General features: G+C 38.8%; 1 protein-coding gene across 1 annotated transcript; it reads right to left on the bottom strand.

Annotated features, from left to right (window-relative positions):
* Nucleotides 1-538: 538 nt before the first annotated feature.
* On the bottom strand, nucleotides 539-25,854 carry cckbrb (cholecystokinin B receptor b). Its single transcript, XM_033987223.2, has 5 exons — nucleotides 25,580-25,854; nucleotides 11,179-11,430; nucleotides 4,253-4,514; nucleotides 3,377-3,504; nucleotides 539-1,134 (listed from the first exon to the last, which is right to left on the bottom strand). The coding sequence occupies exons 1-5, from the start codon at nucleotides 25,737-25,739 to the stop codon at nucleotides 605-607; spliced, it is 1,332 nt and encodes a 443-aa protein (XP_033843114.1). The 5' UTR covers nucleotides 25,740-25,854; the 3' UTR covers nucleotides 539-604.
* Between the last annotated feature and the right edge of the window lie 1,749 nt (nucleotides 25,855-27,603).

The following is a 27,603-nucleotide window of genomic DNA, read 5'->3' on the forward strand; positions in this document are numbered from 1 at the left end:
TGGATTAGAAAATATCTTAAATTAGTACAAAACTAAAGGAGTTTCAGTTGGATGTCAGAAACAAAACAACTTTTAAGAGCATTAAGTATTATGTAAGTCCTCTGACAACAATACCAGCCACTATTCATCTACAGAGCTATAGGTGGTGTTTCAAGATTGTTGTCATGTCTAAATTGTATGTAACACTTACATCAGGAAACAACATCCTTCTGACCAGAAACTGTTTACACTATTTTCTTTCTATCTTCCAGCCTGTAATGTTTATGATAACCCAGGCCACTGATGTCTCTGATCACACATTACGAAGCAGGCACTTCATCTACAAGGCAACTTCTATGCTACAAATACACACACAAAATGACAGTGCAGGTTTGATTATGTTCCATTATGTGTTCGAAATGATCAGAGTACCTGCTTTCATGCTGTGGCTAAATTAACTCTGCAGACACAACACAAGCAACGTTATAGCACTGTGCTTTTGGTAGAACTGCCATAGAGGTATTTACCATGTAATAACGGACACTGCAATTTAAGCCATCTACTGCTACAATATAATTTTTTACCCCAACATCACGGTTTGAAGTTTATTTTTATGCAGATGTCCTCAACAGGGACCCATAGTGCTCACTGTGGTATAGCTAAACTTAGACATGGATGCTGCAGTGGCCATGGCGTCCTCCTCGTGTTCCCGTATCGAGTGGCGGCGATGGCGGCAGGGTGACGAGCAACAAGAAAAGGTGACCAGGAGGGCTTTACGAAACCGCGTGTTCATGAAGCAGTAGATGATGGGGTTAACGCAGGCAGAGGTGTAGGAGAGGAGGTGGATGAAACCAATGGGAGCGCCGGAAAGAGCGTGCAAGGCCGAGACATTGTCAAAGGCTCTCCAAGTGTTGACGCAGTAAATGGGCATCCAGCAGATAAAGAACATGACCACGATGACCACTAGCATACGGATTACGCGCTTCTTAGCTTCCAGTTTTGCCTCGGAGGTGTTGCTGCGGGGACGGTCCGACTTCTGGGACTTGTTGTGGCCCACGCTGGACATCTCCATGGACGCGGGCCGCTGGGACACATAGCAACCATCGCCATCGTCGCTCCCAGTGGACAGAGTGGAGGTCAGGCCATTTTTCACATCTGCAGAAGATAGAATGGTGAGAATACTTTGTAGTTTGTAAGTGTCTGTAAAAGATAGTTTTTGTTTCACAGGATGAAACATTTGTGAGAGAAAATGGTACTGTGCCTGGCTGTTTTTATTTGGATATTTTTGTTCTCAAATTATGAACGTGTTAAAGATAAACCCTCAGCCTTTTCAGCAGGTCTTAAACAATAAAAAAAAACAAAAACAAAAAAAACAACAACTGACCTTCACTGATCACAACACCTAATTCAGTTTTAGTATTATTATTACTATTATTGTTATTAATTTATTATTATTATTATTATTATTATTATTATTATTATTATTATTATTATTATTATTATTATTATTATTATTATTATTATTATTATTATTATTTATTTTATGTATTTTTTCTTCTTTTCTTTCTTCTCATCTATATTCTCTATACCTTCCTTTCTCACTTATGAATGAATAGTATTAGCACTTTCCTTTCCCATCTTCACCTGAGCCCCCTCCAAAATCACAAATGTCACACGCACACAACACACACAACACACACTTGTCACATACAATTGTAAATAGCTGTTACGTTCACAAACCATGTTACGTCTTGGTACGTCTTGTATGTCTTACCACAACTTGTCACTGTTGTATATGTATGGTCACTATGTATGTCTGTTTTGCATTAAATAATAATAAAAAAGAAAAGTACAGATACCTGCCCTCAAATGTAGTGAAGTAACAGTAAAAAATATCCACTTTTACTTTGTTACGCTCCACTTCTGCTTCATTTTAACAACTGAAGGACTGCAAATTAACTTCAAGAAACATGATTTGCATATGTTTATCGTCATGAGTTCATTGAAAGTCTAAAAACATTGGTATTCGTCCTAAAAAATGGCACTTTGTATTAAAATCTGCCATATAGCCACTGTAAAAGATTGAATATAATGACCCTGAATAAAAACAGATATGTCAAAATCACTAATTACTTACTTATTCGCTCATTAGTGTCTTGACATGATTAAATGCAGCGAGTAAAACTAAACCCCCTCAGGCTCAAACATCTTATGAAAAACTTCTTAAATTTGACAGTAAAAGTAAAAAAGTACGAGGTCAAAAACACTGAACGAGTCGAATTTACCCTGTTTAAATTGAGATAATATGAGCTCGTTTTAGAGGTGCGTGGTGCAAAAATGTGTGTTTTATGAGGTTATGGACATTTGAATATTTACAACACGCTACTCTGCATATTTCTTTACAGCTCTTCACGTTCTTGCTGACTTTATAAGGGAGGTATTGATAAAAGCGCACTACTTCTCTGCGCTTCCCCCTTGAGAGGTTCGCTAGGTTTACAGTAAAGACAGTGAAAGCAGGAAGGAGAGTTCAGTAATGGAGTGTGTTCTGCTGAGTGTGTGTTTTTTAACAATGCAGATGTGTGATGGACAGAATGCTCAGATTAATAGGATTTAATGAGTGTTCCAGCGGATGCATAAATGTAAAAGAAAGAAAAAAAAAAAATTCAAATAGTAATAATTAGTGATGTGACGTCCGGGAAGGAGTTGGCTCTTTTGAACGGTTCCTTAACGGATCTCAGTTTTTGAAAAGAGCCAAATCTTTTTTTTTCTAATTTGTATGCATGTTTACACTGGTTAACGCTGAACTGACACAAGAATCAGGACAAAAGCAGAGGAGGCGACACGAGCGAAAGATTTGAGTACAAAAAACACATTTGACATTTTAATAACAGTCTTTTAATTATTATTATTATTGTAGTGAAACTTTTTCTTTAGATTCTACATAATTCCAAAGGGTAAACTCACTCCCACTCTCAGTCTGAACCAGTTTAAAAACATTTTAGCCTTGGTCGTGTCCCTCTGTGATTAGTTTGTAGATAAAATGAGTTCTCACATTGGCTTCTGTCATATAAATAAATAAAGTCTTTTGAACTGCTCTTTGACATGAACTAATTCAGAAGATTTGGATCCCATAAAAAATAAATGTCCCAGCACTAGTAATAATGTTGATTTTTTTATTATTATTATTTTTTTTTATCCAATGGTGGAACTGCAGAAAATTTACCTTTAAATAATAATTATATTACACACTTCAGCTGTTTGATATATATATATATATATATATATATATATATATATATATATACACATATACAGTATTCTTGAGTGTGTTCATGCAGTATTCTTCAGTGTTAGTGCAGTATTCTTGAGTGTGTTCATGCAGTATTCATGGTCTTACCTGAAGAGCCCTTCTTGTGTCCCATCTCAAACTGAATGCCTCGGTACAGCTCCCTAGAGATGAGTCCATAGGCCACAATCATCACTACACCAGGGATGGCAAACAGCACAAGCAACAGCAAGATGTACCTGTACACACAAAGAGGAGAGAAAATGGTCCAATGCAATGCAAAAGACTTCGACTAACTCAATCAATGTAGAGTTGATTGAATTTGGCCTAAAGCGTTTTTCATTTTGAGAACAGAGACACATAGCTGCTCCCATCTGTTCTCATCAGATGCCTGATGCTTCAGGTTAAAAATAAAATAAAGGCATTTTCATTTCATATTTTTACTAGACACCCGACAGAGACAGACACGTGTGGACTATGAGAACACAGCACAGCACAGTTGTAAAGCAACTCCATGGTTTATTTTGAAACCTCCCAAATTAGATTTAGCCATCCTAATACTACGTGCCGTCACATCTAAGGACATTTGGTTGTAAGGACAAACTGTGTTCAGCTGGATAATCCCTAACTGTTTTGCAAATGACTTTGTATCTTTTAATCAGATAATGAGATGCACAGAGCTGCTAATGGTGTGAGCGTCCCTATAGGGGTAACAATAACAGAACTGCAAGCCAGGCTTTCAAAATGTATTTGCACCAGTGCAAAATTAACTAATACAATGTAAGTGAATTAAAAAGAGATTCCCTTATGGTGATCTTTATGGAATACTGCGTGTATGTCCACCAGCAAAAGTGTATTTCTACTCTGATCTCTGATGTTTGCTGTTGTGATTGTGCTTGAAGAACAAAATACTAGTTCTCAGAGTAAACCATTGTGTCAAAAGGACCGTTGTTTTGAAAGCTCTTATCTGCCCCCGTACAGACTGACCATGTCTGCTCGGCGGTGGCCAGGGGCCACTTGTGGCGACACAGGTGAGCTGTGGAATTATCGACTCGCTGCACCCGCTGTAGGTGACTGACCACAGGGTAGGGGATCATGATGATGAAGGCCAGCACCCAGGTGGTCGCGATGACTTTGTAGGCATGGGAGCGCGTCTGCCACACCCGCGACTTCAGAGGGTTACAGATGGCACTGTAGCGTTCAATTGCTATGGCAACCAGGCTAAACGTGGAGATGCTGACGGAGATGCCTGTAACATAATACACAGATCACATTCAATATATATGATTAGATAAATAAAAGTTATTATACGTCGGGGTTGAAAATAGACTGGTCCAATAACAAAAAGTAACAAAACGTGTTTGTTGATGTTCTTTAATCAGAGCAGAAGAAATGGGCCCTCTCCTGAGAAGCAGAGCAAATGAATCTAGTTGGAGGCGAGGCATCTTATCGACAGTGCGTGCAGAGGAAATCATGTTGGTGCAGGCACAGATGTGATCTGCCACATCCCTCTGACAAGAGGAGGCAGGAAATTACTCTTTACCTCTCATTCATGTCCAACTCTGCGCCGCCGCAGAGTGCACGTATGTTCTACCTTCACAAAGAAGATCAAACAAGACTCCAGTCTGTCCCTGAGGTCCTGCTGTCTGTCACTCCCGGGCAGCACTTGATCCACTGAAATATTTCTCCTTAGACAGATGCATGTCCTTCCATCTTTTCATTTGATCAAATTCTAAATTGTTCGTGAAAGACATCATGTTTTTATACTTAATAAGTACAGTTAATAAGCTAGCTGACAAGCACTGTTCCCTCTAAGTTGCGCACGTGCGCAATTGCGCACTGCTGACAAGGTCTCCGCGCACAGAAAATCTGTGCTGCGCACAAAAAAATCAAACCAGAATTGAAAATAAAATAAACACACAACAATTCATTCTGTGCTATTTTTCAATGTGAGTCAGTGAGTGTGACGTCAGTGAGTGTGACCGGGGACGAGCTGCTCCATAACAATTATGGCCGTGTCCCAATTCGCCAAACTGGCCTTAGGATCACCATTCGAAGTGTGCATCGAAGGGCAGTTACGTAATTTCCGGCGCGACAAGGGCTGTCCCATTTCAACACACCCTACTGAATGCGACAAACCTGCCTTCCCTTTCCACCGTTTCCATGGAGATCGGACGTAACTGAAGCGTGCATGCATGCACACTTCACGCACTTCTATATCCCATCATGCACCGCGACTACGCAAGAAACAGAGGAAAATGGACTCCGCTGCGCAATATACGTTCAAATGTTCGTACTGGTTTACCTCATCTACAACAGAGCGACATGAAACTGTTAAATCTGAATAAAGATCTGTACAGGCTGTGTGTGTGACGATTAAAAAGGAGGGGAGTTATATGGAATAAAGGAATGTGCAGTTATTGCTACACAATAAGAAGACATTATTATCATTAGAAATTATTACTGCAATAAGAATAATGTAAGAATGTTCGTTTCTATTGTAAGCGTCAAAGACCAAGAGAAACATAAAGTCAGAAGGGTTTAATGATCCACACAGGTAATGTGAACAATGAAGCAACGGACTCTCCGGAAAGGACAGAACAGAGTCCTGAGACGTGCACAAAATCTTTATGTGTTCCGGTACATTCCATACGTCTGCACCTCCTGGTGGGCACGTGCCATTTACCTTCGTGTTAGCAAATCAAGATACTAGCTTGATGTAGCGCTGCACTGCTAGAAAATCCCTCACAATAATAATATGGAAAGAACTGGCACGGCATAGAAGGGAAACAGCATCCTCTACTGTTATTAAAGTGGCGTAGACACTGGCCAAAATACCAAACCATTAAACTGCAATATCCCACTTTATGTACAACTAATCAGTGTTCTCTGGTTTATAGACTATGAATGTGAAAATGATATTTTTTACCTCTGTCTCTGTTATTACGTTTTCACAAGGTATATTTTGTTAACCCTTTAAACTTATGAAGTAGCTACAAATGAGAAAAAAATCACCTTGAACGTTATATTTGCCTATTGATATTCAACCCCCCCCCAAAAAAAAAGCTGTAACGACGACATCTTGACTTTTCTTCTATTAAAAAATACATCATTAAAAAATAAGGTACGTAATGTACGTATCGTACACTCAAAGACAGCGGTACAAGTGCGGTCTGTGGTGTAGACCTGTCCCACTTCAGCAAAATGGCGGCTACACTGAGGAGGGCAGATTCTCGACCGGAACCTTCAAACTACACTTTGAAGAGTACTTAGAAGGGACCCTTCAAAAGGTGTATTTGGCGAATTGAGACACAGCCCCAGTGTTTTAGCCGATGTGGCCGACATGGAGTGAAAACTCGCTAATCATTCTAAGTGTTTAACCCCTTAACGTTCTGACGGCCCGCCCTCGGACAAAGATCCGCACGTAAAATTACGCGTGCGTAATTGAGTAATTTTACGCACTGTTTTGCAGCAGTTTTGTGATTTAAACATGATGAAACAGACAAAACAAAGGAAGTACGCAACCAAGGACACTGTGGATGTTTGTACAAGTTAAACTTGAGGCATCTCGGACCCGGAGCGGTTCATGGAACCGAGTGAAGATCTCATGATGGACTGAGGAGTAAAGGACCTTATGTTTTGATGGACTGGATGCTGTTCCTGATCGGTAAGCGTGGTTTATTCTGCTATTGACTTGATTGTGGGTCAAATGTGTATTATATGTAATTAGTAGCATTAGCTAATGCCAATCTGCACCCCCCCGACCACCACCAATCATCACGCACACACCACTTGGGTGAAGTGTCTTGCCTAAGGACACAATGACAGAACTAAGGACACAATGACAGAATTTGGTCCGAGCGGGACTCAATCCTCCAACCTCTGTCACAGAATGTCACACTGTCACATGTACAGTGTGTTCTTAGTTCTTAGTAAGCTCAAGTTTTGCCATAGTTAAAATTAAATATTTATACTTCCAATAGCATTAACATACTACACAGGTCATGACCAAGATTAGATTTGTCATTTTTAGTGGGCTAAAGCACTTAATTAAAAGTTTTATAACAGAAATGTAAATGCGGTAATTTGATTATTTTAATAAACCGTTTAACGTCTGATGTCACTCACAGTGGTCCATGGGACCGCTCAGGGAGTTTGTGTGTTTGCTCAGACTCGTGAAAAATTAGAGGGAACATTGCTGACAAGTTAATCTGGTGTTCATCTGGACACTGTTTTTGCAATCACAATGTTAAGAAGAAGGCAACATTATATGAAAGGACTAACTCTGGATGAAGTGTACGGCTTTTTACAGAAATGAGAAGATGGCACAATAACAAGGACTTGCCACATCACTAGAACCAAACAGTCAGTCCTATTACTCAACTGTCCATCCTCAATAATCTGCTGAAATATATTTGTTTAATCTCAAAATTGTTGAGACACAAAAATGTAGGGAAGGTAATTAAATGTTTGTTGTGGTGTATTGATTGCATACTACACTTCTGACTTGCCCAAACAATCAAACATATCTGCATTTATCAGCATCTCCACTCCCCCGACACCAGGAAAAGCCACAGTGCTAATCTACAGCTCAGAGTGCAGGGAATAAATTGCCATGATCTTGTTAGCCTGCTGATTGTTACTTTGTTGTACTTGGGAGCACATAAATCAATATTGGTTGTACCTGAATGGGGAATTACACTCAAGGCACATTGTTACAGAGATAGTGTGGCTTTGTACTAGTGCCTTTGATCTCGAGTCTTGTAACACAACTCCACTGGGCTGTGTGGGATTAGGCTTTACCAGTAAACCACAAGACTCTGTTTCTGTAACCAAAGACCATAACATGAATAAGATCGATATATTTTTACTACAAGGTTCAGGTTTTATCATATTTATCCATACTAGCCTTTTACATTTCTATTAATCAATTTTACTTGGACGATGTTTTGATTCTTCGACTGTTTTTTGGACACACCATCTCATTTAGCATTTTTTTTGTCTGTATTTGTACTATTTTATACATTTTTTATACTTACAAAAGACATCAAAATGACAGTATGAAGTAAGATGTACGGAATTATGTAGTAAAGCAAAAAGATAAATTACTCCACTAAATGTTACAAATGTATATTTATATTAAAATGCTCAAAATATATTTAGTAGAGGGTTCTTTTTGGGGGTTTTAAGAGTTTGTTCTTTGCTTCATAACTCCATGTATCTCATTTCATATATTTGATGTATTCCATATGTATCTAAAATAGAGAAAGTAGTAAAAATAAAGAAAAACTAATTAAATGAGAGGATCCAAACATTTGACTGGTGTGTTTTTAGACATATTTATACACATACACAACAGTCAAAAGTTTGGACACACATTTTAGATACATGCAAATATATTAAGACATATGTAAAGAAAAAAGTAAAGAAAAAAGTGTAATAATTCTAGCAAATATTATGATTATAACATTATGAGATCATGAGAACCTTCTGCACCATTTTTGATTTATTTGCTTCTTTGTTTGTTTCAGGGGCAGTGCATATTAATGAATATTTCTGTAAATATGCCAGAATTACCCAACCAGGCAATTTTTCATCTGTTTCATCTTACATTTTCATAATTTATAACCTGGATGCCCTTAATCTTGGCGTAAATTAGCACAAAACTACACAAAATAACATAACAAAACAAAACAGTAACAGTTACTGTTTTGTTTTGTTATGTTATTCCTTTGCTTGTAACGATCCAGTTTGGCAAAAGACATATCTTGCATTTATCTAATTACACATGTTATTACTTACAAAACACCTTTAAAAACATTCTTAAAACGCTTCTCAACAGATGTGACCTGCAACTTGGCCTGATTGCAACGTCTGTTCGTCTCCATGGAGATAGATACATTCAATGGCATACTGTGGAAAACATCCCAAGCAAAACGACAACAACAACACCTCTATGGGAAAAAGCGACATAGGAGAAACGTTACATGGTCCACCTTTAAGAACCATGTGTAAAAGTATACGTAAAACTTTTCAAATGTTTAACAGCTTGTACAAAATGTATCAATGGTCAGATCTACTTGGGCTTTTGTGACATTTGGTACGACCTTTCAGTATCTAAATCCCCCAGAATGGGTCCCTCAAAGCCTTAATAGCAGTGTGATCCGAGCTCGTCGCACGGAGCTTGACCTCTGTTTTCATGGATGACGGAGCTTACATTCACTTTGATCAAACACCAATGGCATTTCACTGAGGATTTCACTCTGCTGCTGGGCCCTATAAAAGCAGCTACGTATGTGCTTTATTTAAGAGGGTTTTAAGAGCCATGTCTCTCTCATGTTGTAACAAGAGTGCACAATATCTTATCTCCATACAGAGTTTATTGATTTGCCTGGGATGTTACATTAAAGGGCATTAAAGGTCCTACATAACACAATTTTGACTCTTGTGAGCTTTAAGCCATGTTAGAATGTTGCTACCTCTCCAGAAACATACGTGGAGTTGTCTTTTGTTCCATTCACACATGTTTGAGTATTTATGCATAGTCTGTCTACATCTCCAAAGCTCAAAATGCTCATGTAGTGATAGTTTTCAAGTTAGCAGCTACAGTTTACCTTCTGTTTAGTAGAGATTGGCATTTCCAGGGCTTAAATTATCCAGAAGATTCTAGTGAAAGTGTATGGAGTTTAAACAGAACTTCCTGTATTACCACATGACATCACAAGGTGGAACAGAGTGTTTTCAGTTTTAGAGAAGAACTCAGCCTAAATTTGCAGGGTTTGTGTGTTAAACATGTGTGAATGAGACGAAACACAACTCCAGGTCTGTTTGTGATGAGGAAACAACATTATAACAGATCAGAAAATAGCGTTTAAACTTGCAGAGTGGAGTATTTTTCAGCAATAAAAATACTGTAAATGAATAAATGATGATGACAGATAAGGTCTATACTGTGGAACATTCCAAACAAAACAATCACATCTATATGGTCACACCAGAAAAAGTACATAGTGCATGCACCTTTAGCTAGTTATAATTACAATAATTCTTTGTTGTTTTCATCACTTTTGAAACACAGAGAACTTTTTCACTAAAAATATGTATTTAAATGTGCTACAAATGATTTTTACCATCGTAAAAACATGAAAAACAGAACTAGTTCATTTTCAACACTTTGCAGTAGTCCAAAGTTTTTCCTAATTTTTACCTCATGCATTCAGAGCATCATAATTGAAGATGTGTATGTGTGTGAATGAACTCACTGACAAACAAAATTTACCTGTTTATACCAATTAAATAACCTTGAACTTTCAGACGCTTTTGTTTTGAGGGTGAAGCTAACAACAACTAGCATGCTAACACGCACTTCCTGATCATCAGACAATAAAATGCTTTCTAATTGGATGCAAATGGTACACAGTGGACTTATTTTGACCTCTCAATCTGCGTATACAATATAATTGCATTGAATCCAGACGTGATTTAGTCAAATACATGCAAAAGAATCGCGTACAGGAGCTTTAAACTCTTTTTTTTTTTTTTTTTTCCACACACTAAGGGACGTAAACTTCTCCTCATGTCTGGCAAAATCATTTAAGCCGTCTACAGAACATCAGCGTGTGAAACATCTGATGAAGGCGACAGGAGTGACTGAAAAGCAGATATTTGAACAGGTCAAACATGCCACTGTTTTGCTTTGTCTTCCTCTTGTCCCCCATAGAGAATCCTGTCCTGGATGACTGCTCATGTCATATCATCTGTCTAAAAAATAAATTGAATGCAATTTGCAGAGTGCTTTTTAATATTTCCAGCTGAGTGCACACAACTGGGATCCATTTTTTTTTTTTTTTTTACCAGCACACCTTTCATCTGCCATTGTGTCTGTTCTTTTCATGTGGACGGCGATCCCTTACCCATCAGGTAGGCCACGATCTTGCACATGGCCGCACCGAAGATGAAGTCCTTGAGGATACTGGGGATGAGAGTGAACGGGATGCACACTACCGCCATCATCAGGTCGCTCACCGCCAGTGACAGGAGGAAGGTGTTGGTGACTGTGCGCATTCGCTTGTTCACCGTCAGCACCACGATGATCAGTAGGTTTCCAAACACGCTCAAGAAGAAGATCAGGGAGTACAAGAAGATGCGCAGGGTGTGGTTGTCACCTACAAGGCACAGAAGGTGTTAGAACTATACCTGACATCAACATGGAACTTTCTGAAGGCGGCAAGTCACCTGCTTAAAGAGTCCATATTACGCCATTTTCTGATCTATGTTATAATGTCGTCTTCTCATCAAAAACATACCCAAAACAAAAAATTAAAACCATACTGTAGCAGATGAAGATAGATATGTTTATGCCATACTGTGAAATATTACAGCAAAAAAAAAAAACACGTCAAGAGTCAGATATGTGCAAGCAGACTCACGGAAAGGACGTACAGTTTTCATCATATTTTATTGCAAATTTACAAAAAAACATGGTTGAACTTCCTTTCAGCTGTGGAATTTGTCTTCTAATTGTCAGATTTGTTGACCTGGTTTAAGTCTGTGTAATCCCTCAGTCGTCCAGGTCTGATCCATAGTAAAAACCACAAGTAAAATCTGTCAACTGGACAGAAAGTTGTAAGAGTGAAGATGTTTCGCTGCTCATCCAAGCCGCTTCTTCAGTTCTGGACAAAGCGCTGGTGGACACTGCCTTATATCTATGTGAAGGAAGGAGCTAACTACACTGAAACTGGAAACAGCTTTTGTTTACAGTTAACAGATGTGGTTTATGGTTAATATCTTTTTAGCAATTACTGAGCCAATGCACATGATTCAAAAACTGGTACAAAATGCAATATCTCCTCTTTCTGCACAAATGAATTGAGATGAAGAAAATATACGCTGTTTGACAAGTGTTAGAGGCTCAGTTAATCTCCTTTTAGAGTTATGTAGGTCCCTGCCCTCCATCTGAAATCATGCCATCATATTTCAGAATGTCATGAATACAACCTATTTCCAAATGGTGATTATAAAAGACTATTTGGTTTACAAGTTGCTACATAAAGGTTTTAACTCAGGTGAAGTTACGGTGAATGGTCACATTTTTTAAATAGTGCTTTACGTTAAGGAACCCCACTCATCCATTCACACACACGTTCATATACACCAGTGTACGCAAATACTAGTGTTGACGCGGATTAGTGGATTAGATTAACAGACAAACACTCTACCAACTGAGCTACTGTCGAGCTACTGTCATGATGGTTAAGAGAAGGCTGTACAAATGTGTAAATGCTGCTCAAATTATAATAGTAATGGACTGATATACTACAAATATGGTAAACAGTCAGATTTTTACGTAGGATATTTTCACCTTCAAGCGCTTTACATCAATAATAAACACATCTTTATAGGATAGAGAAGAAATGCATTGAAATGGGTGTGATTTGAAATTTAGAGAACAGAAAAACCAACATAGTCCAAATACTACAGGGGCAAAACTTTGAACTCAATCAGTGAGTGTAATCGACCCGCAGCATCTAGAGTTAAAGGGTATCCGTTCTCACATCTGATTAGAGCAAAGGTCAAGCTACATTATACCTTCAATCTCCACCTACTCCACTTACAATAACACAAAAAAAGATAAATATGGGAACAGCTATGTCAACCCTAACAACACTGTAGAGACGGTTTCGCAAATGGATTATGATCCCCCCCGAATGTGAGTGTTTTTGTGTACAGATTTACTTTCGGAAATGCACTCAAAATGGCCAACTTCAAACTTGCAACTTGAGAGGTTTCACCATTAGCCTCTTCAGTGGGTCATATCCTGCAAAGTGTTTGTTATACGCTATCGACCTGCCCTCACTCACACAACACCACTGTCCACTGCTTGTGTGTGTATCAAGCACAAAGCAGTGGACTTTTTATTGGCGGAGGAATAGGAGGCCAAGCACTTCCGACAACTGAAAAGAAACAGCTTCAAAGTTTGGGTTTTAGGATTATTAGATTTTTCCTCTTTGTTACTTATCCGCAAGGCATAAAAGATTATCTATCCAATTAGTTTTAGCCACTCTACAGGTGAGCAGACCATGATAATAAATATATAAACAGCCTGCATAGTTCTTGTTTCAATGCACTGCTACTTTATCTATGACACTCCTGGATCATTATGTCATATTTTGGACATTTTAACTCGCAATATTGAACTAAAACAACTTCGTAAAAAAGAAACAAGTCTGCTTTACAATATGACGCCGTAAAAACATCATCGCAACAAAGTACCACGTGCTGTCGGGTATCAGTTGGATTTTTTCGCGTATGGCAAAACGGTTATATGGCACTGACGAATGGTGGTGGTAAAAACGGGGGTAGATTAGACCAATGACGTCTTGACTACAGGAGAAAAATGATTGCACAAACATGCATGAATCACTCTATATAAAACAACATAGTTAAAAGCTCTGGAAAGTCGATTTGCATGGTTTAAAGTGAAAAATCTTAGTCAGTATAGGGTTTAATAATGGTTTAAAAGTGTTTGCCAAAGCATTACAACATGACCATAACATTTTAGACGTATTGTACGATAACAGCAATAAAAACTCCAGGAGACATTGGCTATTGGCACACATACCCAGACCATCAAAACACAGCGTTCCAGACTCCTCTATTTTCTTTGGATTACTTCTTACTTTTCAGTTTTTGTTTCATTCATTCGAGTGTATTTCCAAATGGAATCGTAGCATTTGTCATTAAATCGTTTAAATGCCATTGCCTCATTGTGTTTTTCTTTCATTTGAGAGCTTAGTGATGGATTTGCTAAAGTTACTAAGTCACTCATTCTTTCTCATCCCTCTTTCCGCACTCGCACACGCACACACACACGCACACGTAGAGCGCTCCCATCCACTGACATGTGGCCTCACCATCTGTCTCCAGCTCCTATGCAAATAAAAGCAATATCACCCCTAATAAGGCAGCCCCCGTCGCACACCAAAGCTTTCTTCTACTTTGAACTTGCAATAAGAGCTCCTGTGTGGAAATGTCCCCTCTACATGATGAGTCGGTGACAAAAATTGACACAGTTGGTGATATTAGGCTCTATCAGTGGCCTGATCAAATATGTTACACGGGCTTTGGCCTAATCGAAGTCAATTAGCTTCTCTGTGTGTGTTAGCAGCTGCATAGGCACACACTGAAGTCTCTGAGCGTGTTTGGATTGGGTTTTTTCAGACTAGTGCTAATATAACATCGCACAGAGGAGCATTAATCACACTGCTTTGGACCGGTACTGTTCTGGACAATTACAATTACAATCATTCTATATATTTTTTATGCAGAGGGATATCGGACTCTTCACTCTCTGCATCGCGACTCAAGTCAGGCCCAAACACAGTGATGGAGTTTATTAATTTCAGTGACATGTGAAAAGGAAGGAGCTCATTGGTCACCCATTATTTGCAACAAAATCACATTTCTCTAACCTTTGTGACGATTTCCAGTCCCCTGTGTTATTTTTTTCTAGAGATTTGGGCCCATATTTGGACTTTTTAGCATATTGGCTATCAGCGTTACATCTCCAGCACAGGCCGATATTTAGTTTTGGTACACACAAAGCTTTATTTTAATAATATTTAACACTTTAATATGAAGAGAGAAATGCAGTAAATGTGATACACTGCTATTTTAAAGGTTTGTGGTTAAAAAAACAGTTTGTAGTAAATTTAAATGACATAATTTGAGGAAGATATTCAAAATCTGACCTATATATCAGCCCAAAACATACAACTTGCTCTGGATTCTAAACAATCGGCATCGGGCATGACAAAACCCATCTCAATCAATCTCATTTTTTTTCCCTCATAAGCAGCCATACTTATTTTGATACAAACGGACCATGTGTGTCCTTAATTGGCTAATCCAAGAACTCGGTGACCAGACTCACATCTTGGTAAAATACTGGAGAAGTGCATTCTGGATCCCAGGCAACAGAACAATATCAAAATACACTAAAAATGCTCTGACAATTGTACTTACACGAGGGAGATGCTGATATGGACGCAATCATTTAGCTGATTTAATGTTTTGTAGATGTTATTGCTTTGCTTGGAATGTTTGCTTGGAGACTATCGTATAAACATATTTGTCTTTTATTTATTCACATACTGGCTTTTTTATTGGCAAAAAAATACTTGTTTTGGCAGCGTCTCTTGCTTGTCTCCATGGATACTGCAAAGTTGTATGCCATTCGGTGGAAGAGCATATCCATGGGGTTGCATAGTGTCCCTCTAAGTTTCCGTAGAATAATAAATGAAGCTAAAAACTACACTGAGTTATACTTTTAGGTATGTAAATATGTAGTCATCTGTAGTAGATTTTGACACAATTCACATTTCATCAAAGAATTCTGCAGGTTTTATACTGCTACGGGACACTCCTGGATAGAGGAGTACTGAAAGTAATTTTGGACATGGACTTCTGCAAGAACCTGAGAAGACTTCAGACTACGAGAATACCTCCAGTTTAATCTTGGATGCAGATAGAAGAACCTGACTCCCAAAAGCATCCAGAGTAAAGCACCTTTCAAAGGACACACAGCAGCGAACATCTGGCACTGAGCTGTGACCCATATGCTCAGGGAGAGGATCAGGAGACCAACTATGTCAACAGCCTGAACAACGCAATACACACTTTCAAGTCAACTTCTTGTTTCAGTATTACATTTTTCTTGAACTGAACTGACAAAGCTTGTGACAAAGCTAGATTGTGGATGGTAAGCATTACACCAGCGTTTCTTTTCTGTAGCGAAATCATCAGGTTGTAAATCGGGCCGGTGGATTTATATGCCAGTTCTAAGCCTGAACAAAAGCGGCTAAAGCTAAGTAGTGTTTATGTTTGTCTGTGTTATTTTGGTAGACGTACATTTACTAAAGAGATTAAAATAAAAGTCCAACCTCACCGACTCTCTGTTTCTTCATAACGGAACATTCATCACTTCTATTAGCGATGAGACTGACCAATATGAACAGCTGTTTATTCCATTTCCTGACAAAATACAAACTTCAGCCACTATCGGTTGGTATTTATTCATTTTGAAATTGTCAGCACAAACATTGGAGCATTTAGCATCCACCGTAGAGTTAAATTAGCACAATGTAACTTTTCAGGTAAGGGGTCGATCACCGTGAAGATGTTATTTCTTGCTTTCAAACTTATCTAACAAGCAATAATAGATGTTTGTATTGCTCAATGCATTTAAAAAAACATACTTTGTGGCGTCTCTTGGAGCTAGATAAGTTTAAAAGTCCTGTGTTTGGCAAAATTGTGTCTTGTGAGATTTAAGCCATGTTAGAATCGGCGTTACCTTCTCAAAAATACACCTGGAGTTGTGTTTTGTTTCATTCACACTTGTTTGAGTAACCCTTTATTATTAGTCTATCTCACTCTCCGAAGCTTAAAATGCTCTGTTACACCTTGTGATGTCATAAAGTGTAGTTTTCAAGTTTAGCGCTATCTTTTACCTTAAGTTCAGTAGAGATGAGCAATTCCGAGGTTGAAATTATCCAAATGATACTAGTGAAGGTGTATGGAGTTTTAAAACACAGTGGAGCACTTCCTGTATCACCATATGACATCACAAAGTGGAACAGGGTGTTTTCACTTTGAGAGAAAAACTCTAAATCTGCAGGGTTTGTGTGTTAAACATGTGTGAATGAAACAAAACACAACTTCAGGTCTGTTTGTGATGAGGAAACAACATTATAACATAGATCAGAAAATGGCGTAATTAATTTGAATGAAATTTAATGCCATACTGTGAAACATTCCAGACAAACCAGGTGACGAGCCTTCTACCAGAAAAATTGCACATTTAAACAGACAATCCAGCTACTAAGGCCAAGGTCTAACCATAATGATTTACTCGCTGGACACATCAAGGCTAAGTGATTAATGCAGATTTCTGTTTGGAAAGAGGCAAAGTGAGTTTTTTTTTTTTTTCAAACTATAATTATATCGGAGACAGGCCTGCAGTTTGTCATGTGGCGACTGTGCTTACTCCAGCCCATAACACTTCAGAAACACTGTTAACCCGGAGCGTCAGTGTGGAGACATGCTGAATATTCATGCTCATACCACATTAAAATTGATTTGTGCTAGTGACAAATTGCACTATTAACAATTCAGATCATTTTGCTGCTAATTTTGAAACACTGAGAAATGGTCAAACTAAGGACTCGGAGGCTTGAAAATTGAGTTCACTCTTCAGGTCTTAAGCAAGAAGGCATCAGTGGTAATTGACAGTTAATAGCCATAATATGACATAGTGAAGTGTGTCATAAGCTACAAGTCGGAGACAGCTGTGAATAAAAATAAATGAGATCCTGTCGTCTGAATGTGTCGACTGGGATGAGGTTTCACGGGGAGCACATTCCATACAACAGTGCTGTGACACTGTATTGTACTGTTGGATATATATGTCAGCCACTGTCACAAAGTATTCTTCATTCAAACCAATGAGCAACGGAACTATTTTTATGCCATAACCACTATATTAATTCATTTAGTTAGAACAATAGACTAATACAATAGAGCTGTCACTTATAGGAACTGTATGTACGAGTTTGAATTTTATACATTTGGCCTACGTGTGTCCCCACGTACAAGGTAAACATGTTGAAATCAAGTATAGTTTTAATTGATAACATTCTAATGCTAATTTATTCTTCATTACAAAAACACTGGGCATGATGTCCCATTTATTTATGTTATAATTTGTTTTTTGGTTCTCAAGATTATGATCCAATCTGACATGACATGAGTCTCTCATTTGTGTTGCCAGTTTCAATACTCAAACCCAGTTGGTTTAAGCCTAAAAGGATTGTCTCTGATCTGAATCCTTTCAAAAACCCCAGCACCTGCAGCCAAACATTAATTGGTGCTAGTGCAGCCGTTGCAGCTTAATGAGTAAATTCTGGAGGTTTGGTCTTTCCATATACTGAGAAGAAGTTGTATGTGTCCTCTATCTGCAGGTTTAGGCATTGGCAGCACAGGTTTAGTTGTGATTTGAGCAGTAACCCAGAATTTACATCTGGAGCTGTAGCGACGCGTAACACAGGCAAAGCTGCATCTGTGGGTATTTTTTAAAGCATCAGCAGAGGCATTAGAACTGCTTGGTATATTCTCACATTTCCACACCAAACTGTTTTATATTGCATACATATTGGTCAGATGCATTATAACTTTACAAAGGTTGTCAAGAGGAACGATGCTTTGCATAGCGATAAGCTAAGGCAGTGGTGCTTGCATTAATTAGGCAACTTATTAAATAAGTTTTGGTGTTTGCACGTCATCTGCCTTTTCCTTCTTAAGTTGTCCTTGTAAAGTTGATGTTTAACGCCATAAAGTCTTTTGTATTTATCCCCTATAGCTCTAAACTTTTAGTCATGAGTCATTCCCTGGATGTGACACACATTGTTTAAGCAGCTGTAGTGTTATTAGAGAACTTATTTTGAAAGGGCAACAGAAGTTTATTTTGACACCATGTGCATTTTTTTCTATTTTTCCCTTGTTAAAAAGTCTTCAGTTTTCAGTGTCACTCCATTGACACTGAAAACCTAGTTTGAGTGTAGCGTAATTACACCCGCTACACACGTAGTTGTCCTACCGCTTAAAATAAGAAGTGATTTCTTCACTTAAGCATTGTTACTGCTTTGCTGGAACTTGGAGGTAAGAGCACAGGCTACATACAGTTCCTTGTGTGACATGTAGGACCAGTTATAGGACAAAGGTATTAATGTCCACCAGCAATCTGACCAGAACTGAAGAAGCGGCTTGGATGAGCAGTGAAAAGTCTTCACTCCTACAACTTTTGTCCAGGTGACAGATTTAACTTTTGCTTTTACTATGGATCAGACCTGAGCGACTGAGGAATTACACAAAGATCTCCTCAAGAACTATTGGCGTACCACCATCAAACTGGTAAGAGAGCAGAGAATAAGAATCACTTAGGCTTTAGATATCGACAGAATCAGTTAATACCCCCAAGGTATTACAGAGGAAGGCACCTGAACCAGGGCACAGAGCAGCCAGTTTAACTCAATGTAACCTTAGGAAAATGTTCGGCCGTAGAATCAGCTGTCTGCATTTTCTTATCGATAACCTGAAGTTTAAAATAGAAAGCTTAAAAAGCAGGATAGCCACTTTAATCCCAGAAGAAATAGCTCAGCGGATTAACAATCTCATAGCCATAGGGCAGCTGAAATGACACAAGGAAAGGTTGAATCTAAGCCATTAAGGCTGAAAATGTAAACAATTACTGTTTCCAGTTTCAGTGTAATTAGCTCCTCCCTTCAGATAAATATAAGGCAGTGTCCAGCAGCAATCTGACCAAAACTGAACTCCAGTTGACAGATTTAACTTTAGCTTTAAGAATTTAAAACATTTTCTTTTGCACGGGAAAACAATGGATGGAAAAACAAGATTCACTCAACTCAACCAAACAGACAGCACAAGCATGTATCTGTCATTACAGTAAAGTCTTTCTACTGACCAGCCCATCCTCAGCAGTGTGTGTGTGTGTGTGTGTGTGTGTGTGTGCTTCTGATTGTTTTGCTACACTGCGGCGTACTCCTCACACTCTAATGGCTTTCATTTACTTAATAATTGATACAGTGGACACAGGTAATAGCTTGTTTTTCTCCCACACTTTTCACGCCTGCACCTCTGGTCCTCTGCACATGTCCCAGGCACCACATCACGACACACCGATCATTTAGGACATACCCGGCCAGTGTGGTCAAATTACTGCTACGCTGTGATAACGAACAAAAACAAAATTAAACATAATTCTAGAGAACTCATATGGAGAGTATTGGCGCTGGTCTGTGTGTGTTTCAGTAATTATTTAGAGTAGCATTTTGAGAGTGCTCAGTGACAGATGGAGGGTAGCCAGAGATAGGTGTATGTGTGTGTTAGTTTGTGTCGGTGTGTGTGTGTGTGTGAGCTATGTCTGACCATTAACATGAGCATTTTCTGCTGTTTACTGACACTGATGGCACAAACCTGGCATCCTGGAGTCCAGCCACTAAAATCAAAAATGACAACTCACTTTGCAAAGAGACATTATACTGCAATTAAGAGGATTACACATATATGCACAGTAACAAGGCTCCAATACCAAAATGACAAGTACAATATATACACTGTCAGAAAAATCAGAACAACACATTTTACTAACTTAATTATTGCCCTAGATTTATTTGAATCATTTTCCCTATTTTATGAGAGGTTTAAATACTATCTGGGGTAGTAGTGTCTCAGAGATTAGAGGTCCACAAAGCCAAAGAAACTGTTGTGCTCTTGGGCAAGACACCTTACAGCCAGATTGCCTATGAAAGAATGAAAAAGTGATTGCATACTTACAGTTTATCCTTCTACGTTATCAAAATAAAGCTGTTTAGTGTGGTAAGATTATGTTTTATGAAGAAGGTACTTAGCTACATGACTAAAGCTGGCACTGACTTCAAACTTGTCCCATGTGAGCCTCCATAGCAACTCGTATGTTCTCTAATGTACGCTGATTTACATATTCATTTGGGCAAGGATTTACGCCACATGACCTTCTACTGTTGTAACTCTATCGAGACTGCATTCAATCACGGAAGCCAAAACACCACAGCACTTATTCAAATTGCACTGTACTGTAGTATCTGTTTGTACTATATTAGTGATAAAATAAATAGGCTATAGGTTATTACTTGACATTTATATAATTACAATGTAAGGTGAGGGTTAAATGATGACTTAGAGATTGAATGCGGAAGCTTTAGTAATACCGTTCTATACTGGGATGCTATTCTTCTCTGGACAAACAAAACCCAGCAGAGGTTTTGCTGAACAGTTTGTTTTTTTTCATTGTGTTTGTGCCACGTTTGGACAAATGAAAGGCCACCTTGTATTACAACCTTTGCTGCTAATGCTAATTCTAATGATGCGAGCTAATGATGCTATAGAAATGCCATTATTCCCATTTTCACATAATCCCTTTCGTAAAGAATGAAAGTCAAATCTGCCTCTGTATTAAAACTAGACATTCTGCTCAGTTTATTACCAATATATTGTGAGTTGTATCAGCAGTTTCTTATTATGTGCAGTTTGAATGTCAGATATCACTTTCATTATTCATTTTATATTTATTTTCTCTCACCAGATGCCCTCCCTGCTTTGAGAGCCTTATTCCCAGAGATGTGCAATAATCGTATCTATCGAACATATGTAACTGTTTATCGCAATTAATGTCCATGAGATGTTTAATGTCAACCATCTGCTTCTTGAAGGTCCACACTTCACTGTGATTGGTTAAAGGGCCCATACTACTCTATTTTCTGATCTATAATGTTGTTTCCTCATCAAAAAAGTAGCTGGAGTTGTGTTTCATTCACACAACACAACAACACACAAGCCCTGCATGAGTTAAACAGAAAACACTTTGTTCCACCTTGTGATGTCATGTGGTAATACAGGAAGTGCTCCGGTGTGTTTTTAAACTCCATACACCTTCACTAGAATCATTTGGATGATTTCAGCCCTGGGATTGTCGATCTCTATTGAATTTAAGGTAAAGAGAAGCTGTTATCTTGAGGACTACAGCTTAATGACATCGTAAGACGAAACGGAGCATTTTGAGCTTTAGAGATGTAGAAGGACTAATAATAAAGTTACTCAAACATGTGTGAATGAAACAAAACCCAACTCCACGTATGTTTTTGAGGAGGTAACAACATTGTAACACGGCTTAAATCTCACAAGAGTCCATTTTGTCTAACCATATCTAACAATACGATATCACAATATGAAGTCATCACAAAATATCTCCTCCCCTATCCCAACTCTATTACTCCTTATGAAAAATGTATAGCGTTGAAATTAGCGTGATGCATAATTTATTTGCTAGCTTTGGTAAAATATTTGGGCTACATTTAGAGCTCGGCTTAGCTTAGCCCATGCTGCATGATGAGATTTCAAAACCAATGGTGTTTGTACAATCTACCTTGACTATATTTTTCATTATAAATGCATTAAGTGACTTTTTCCTTTCCACATGTTGCTTCGCCTCGAACATCAGAGCCCTCTTCCATCTATAGGGCCTAAATGTCAAGGCGAGCAGCTAATCCGGCATGGTAAATGTCACATAAGCCTGGCCACTAAGCCCGCTACACCCTCCGCACCATTTATATGCACTTGTCCACCACTGACGGACTGACGCTGCCACTTGTGTACAAAAACACACTTTCATTTGCTGGCATTAAACTGCATGTGTTAAAAAAAACCTCTCAACAGGTTTCAGCGACAAGGGAAGGTGCGAACGGGGGAGATATAGAAAAACACAAAGTTGCAAATGAGATCCAGACTGAATATTTCTTGCGTTGATTCCTGTTTTGTATAGGTGCCATTCGAGCAGCGGCTAGGGATTAGTTTCCATTGGTTCCTGAGACTGACTGATAACCCTCTTTTGTTTTTGTCTGCAAATTAATAAGCTCCTGCTGTCCGTCGCTGCCACATGCCACTACGCTGTATTAACATTACTCCCATTATAAAAAAGAAGGCAAGTTATTAACTGTCGATGATGCCTATGGAGCCCTACAGCACAAGGTCAATGTTTTAAATTCCACTGCTCCAAAATGACTTTCCAAAACAAAAATCTCCTCCAAATAAAGATGGATCCTGGTCACTAATGGAGTATAGGGCAAAGCTTGCATATTTAATGAACCAAGTTGTTCGCCTGGATGAATCTCAGGGCTGGCACATCATCAAAGTCTGTGCTATTTTCTAGAAGCGCAAAGACTAGAAGCCAAATGATCAAGAATTTACAAAACATTAAGTAAACATTCAGTATTGTGCTTGTGTCTGATATAATCTATGACACCCGTGGATCATTATGTTGTGATTTGCACATTTTAAATCACTATATTGATACAATTCCGCTGAAATCCGTGTTAGAAAACTGCAGTGCCCAATGGGACTGTCACTGTAAACGTCATCAAAACAAAGAGCCGTGGAGAGTTACAGATCATACTAGCGAGTAGCAGATTTTTTTTTCATTTGTACCAAAATCACGTTGCCGAAACCTACGCGATCATCAATATGAACTTAAATAAAACTGAAAAACAGAGTAAGTACAGAGCGGTGGGCGTACGCTGGTGGTGGTGAAAACAGTTATTGATTGGCGATCTGGCATCTTGAAAATAATCGATTAAAGATTGCTCAAAGATGCACGAATCCCTCCAAATACAGCTTCAGAGGAGAAATGAGAAGAGAAACAGCTATAACATGGTTAAAAGCTCTGAAAAGTCGATTTTGCAGAACAGGTCTGATTTAATTGGATGACACAGACACCTCAGATGTGTAGCTACTTGATCCCAAATAGACAATGTTCTGAAATAACAAGGCTCCATCATGAAATTTAAATCCTGATTAAAAGATTTTTTTTCAAGGCTTTCACATTTCTCTTTAAATAAACTGGGATTAATACGGAGGTTTAGCTGGTTCTGCCTCAAACCTTGTACAAAATACAGTTATATTGCGCCTCTATAATATTATTCATTCTATATTACTTTATCAATAAGCCGTGCAGCCTCTATGACAGATTCTAATTATGATTATTACCATCACGGGAAACGTTCTTGATGATTCACGACACTGTGACGCACTCCTCACACAGGCAACCCTGACAGATCAAACTCAGGGATTAGATCTGACCGAGGACACCAGCGGAGCAGAGGGGACACTGGGGTCAAGGGACACTGGTTTTAGCGTTTGTTTGGTCGGCTGGTGTGCTGTCACATGTGTTTGCTTTCTTTTAGCTGCTGCTGATGCATCAGTCAATAGCGAGATCTTGCCTGGAAATCCACAACATATTTGAACAGGTAAATGCGACGGTTCAAGAAAAACCTCAATGCCTCAAGAAAAACCTCAATGCCCCAAGGAGACCACTTCGGGCTCAGAGGTTTGAATCCAAGCTGTGAAATGCTGTCGGAATGAAGGCCTATTAACTTATCTTTCATTCACAGGAAATCAATGCGGCACTCGTGTGACAAACCTCAGCTTCATCTCTTTCATAAATGTATGTTTGGGGACTGGGGACACTGCAGATGGATGGGCAGAGTGACGCCTGGTGTAATGACAGTGACATGGAGGTCAAAGATAATCATTTCATTGAGCAGCTGCATCAAAGAATTCACAAGGTTTGGCCAGAACTGAAAATCCTAATAGAAATTCAGAGTTGTTCTGGCTTAAAATGCAATATTATAATGCAATCAACGACAACTCAAAAACACATTTAAGAAAGAATGTTCCAGCTGTAGTTTTTTTTACAGATTTTGACAGATGTAGCCTAGACTTTAGTGGATACAATTAACGCAAATGAATTTAAAAACAAAAAACAATGTATATTTGTTTAGTTAGTATGCTGATTAGTTTATAGTTTCATTATGATAACAGTTATATTTTCATTATGTTTTTTGACTTCCGGGGTCATCAAACTTAATTATATGCGCCCGGTTACTCAGGACTACCATAACTCTAACATTATTTTGCCAAGTATTTCTGAGCAGATGCTTCACATAATACAGTCAAGGATTTGATGCCCGAGCATGATCCTGTCTGTCTGACCCCTCGATCAGTGCCTGCCTCTATGGGATTCACTGAAAATAGCTCACACATTAACAGCTCTTTACTTTGGGGAAATGTCCACTTATGGCAGATCAGACCTGTTACATTAAGGGATGAAACGGTCGACCTGGGAATTTCAGCTTGGTTAGATTTACAGGGTTCTACATTATGAAAAATTGACTCTTGTGAGTTTTAAGCCATGTTGGAATGTTGTTATCTCACATGTTAAAGTAATCCTTTATTACTGGTCTGTCTACATCTATGAAGCTCGAAATGCTCAGTTCCACCTTGTGACGCCATGAAGTCGTAGTTTTCAAGTTAACAGCTACATTTAGGTTTAGTTCAGTAAAGATGAGCAATCCCGGGACTAAAATTATCCAAATTAATCTAGTGAAGCTGCATAGAGTTTAAAAAATACAGAAGTCAGAAGAACTCAGCCTAAATATGCAGGTTTTGTGTGTTAAACATGTGTGAATGAAACAAAACACAACTCCAGATATGTTTATGATGAAGAAACAGCATTATAACATAGATCTGAAAACAACCCTTTACTATTGCAAACGCTCTGAAATACTAACACATTGAAATTTAGCAGAAAAAAAGAAACAATGTTCATTTACTAAACGATTCAAATGTTGGTTGCAGCAGAGCTCTTACCCCGGTGCCTGGTGTACTGTGATCGGAGCACGGACGCGTTGCTGCAGCTCATGTTGGACCTTTCCAAGTTCCAAGAGGTCGCATTGTGCTGCGCATCAGGCTGTGCTCCAGCGCACTCCGGCGCAGAAAAAGTCACATTACGCGCTAAAATGTCCTCCATGTTTTAATCAATGAAACAGTCTCTTGAGTTAGTTTCGTTTGTGCGTAAGGCTTATGCGTAAAGCTGAGAAACAATTATTGTGCATCTCAACTTTGAAAGCAGAACTCAATGTTGTTTGGTTCAGTGCGTTCCCGTGCGTTCCCGTGGATGGAGAGGTTGGGTTTGGACGATGGCGCACGGTGGAGCGGGTGTGCCACTTGATGAGAGCGACTGAGCGTTGGCAGAAGCGCTCCAAAGTCATACAGCGCGGTGCGTGGGCTGCGTTTGAGAGCAGGAGGAAAAAGGGAGGGGTGGACAGAGGAAAAGTCGCTCATTGGTCGGATCTTTTGGACGCTCACGGTTAATGAAAACGCTCATTCTGAAAATATGCTCGTAAACTATTAATGGCGAACTGAGAATATTTGGTTCTAAAGTGATGCAATGAGGTGGATTCTAGCATATAAAAGTGTCTTATTTCATTAGTCTCATCTTTTCTCTAAACGTGCGCAGTGTCGTGTAGGTCTACTTACACATTTAAAATGAGATTGGAAATCTCCAGGGAACTTAATTAATAGGCTTGTCATGAATATTAATGTACTAATTATCATTTAGGCAGGATCTCTCTCTCTCTCAAACCCATTCGACAGTGAAAAAATTACCCATCACTCAAAATATTTCTCTAAGATATTATCCTGTGGTCCTCAGCGTCACGAGTCATGATGAATCCAATCTACATTTTTATACTGAGTGTGTAAAAAAATACACAGTTTATGAACAAACCTTCTATGCTGTATCATTTTCTGGCCATTGAAAGCCTTTGTAATTGTGTGTAACTGAACTTTTAGGTCAAATCCTTGACATTTAAGCTCTAAATGAAGAGAGTCTGGCTTAGACTGAATGACTTAATGGCACTTGACTTGTTCCGGCACAGTCAAGTGCGTGTCCTGTGGTGACTCTACAGACACACAGCTGCCCCCGTGTGGCCCATTAGTGCATTGTGTACAGACCGAGCACCTTCATCAAGATAAGAGGGTGTGTGGGTTTGAGCAAATTGAGTGCATTTTGTATTTGATTCTTTCAAGCAGCACTTGGCATTGAATTTATAGTAATTTCCATCTCTCTGCACTGTCCAAACCATGCCAATTTGACCTTTCTGGATACTACCTAGGATGTATCTGTCATTCATAAAGTACTACACTCAAAAAAAAAAAAAAAAAAAAAAAAGAAAGAAAAGGATGGTTGTGCCTCTCAACAGTCTGCCACATTTTGATCACCACCAGATGACTTGACTTGGCTGTTACCAAACAAGACAACAAGACTGACACATTTAATATGTCTGGATGGACAAGCGTGTCATTTGTGCTCTGTGGGTCAGCTGACAGGTACACCTCATGTTCCACAGGTGAATTTGACAAACACATAACAGCTGAAATATCCAGTGGACCATGAGGAGAATGAGGTGCAGGGTTCATCATCGCCTTGGCAGCCCTCCTTCAGTATTTCTCCCAGGTCTAATTGGGTGTTTCGGGGTAGGTCATGTGCAGTAGCTCTTACCCCAGATAAACAAGCTGTCTGAGGATGCTAATCACGTTAAATGGAGGGAGACCAGTGCTCCCTGTCGAGTGCAGTAATCACAAACTGGCGTGACGTGTTGATTGCAGTAGCACGGTGCTGATGAAGACAGCCTAAAGGAAAAATCATTTTGGACTTGGTTATTTAGAGACAAGGGCTGGACAAATAGTAGGAAAGAGATTTTTTTTAAAAAAGGTTAGTCTAAAAACAAAGTCATTCTAGTTAGCATCATGGCATTTTAGTGTTAAATTATGAGGGTAACAGATATAATTTCTCATCTTTTTCCAGGAACCTCTATGCAAATCAAACTATG

The sequence above is a fragment of the Periophthalmus magnuspinnatus genome, chromosome 21, assembly GCF_009829125.3.
Source record: "Periophthalmus magnuspinnatus isolate fPerMag1 chromosome 21, fPerMag1.2.pri, whole genome shotgun sequence".
Classification (NCBI taxonomy): Eukaryota; Metazoa; Chordata; class Actinopteri; order Gobiiformes; family Gobiidae; genus Periophthalmus; species Periophthalmus magnuspinnatus.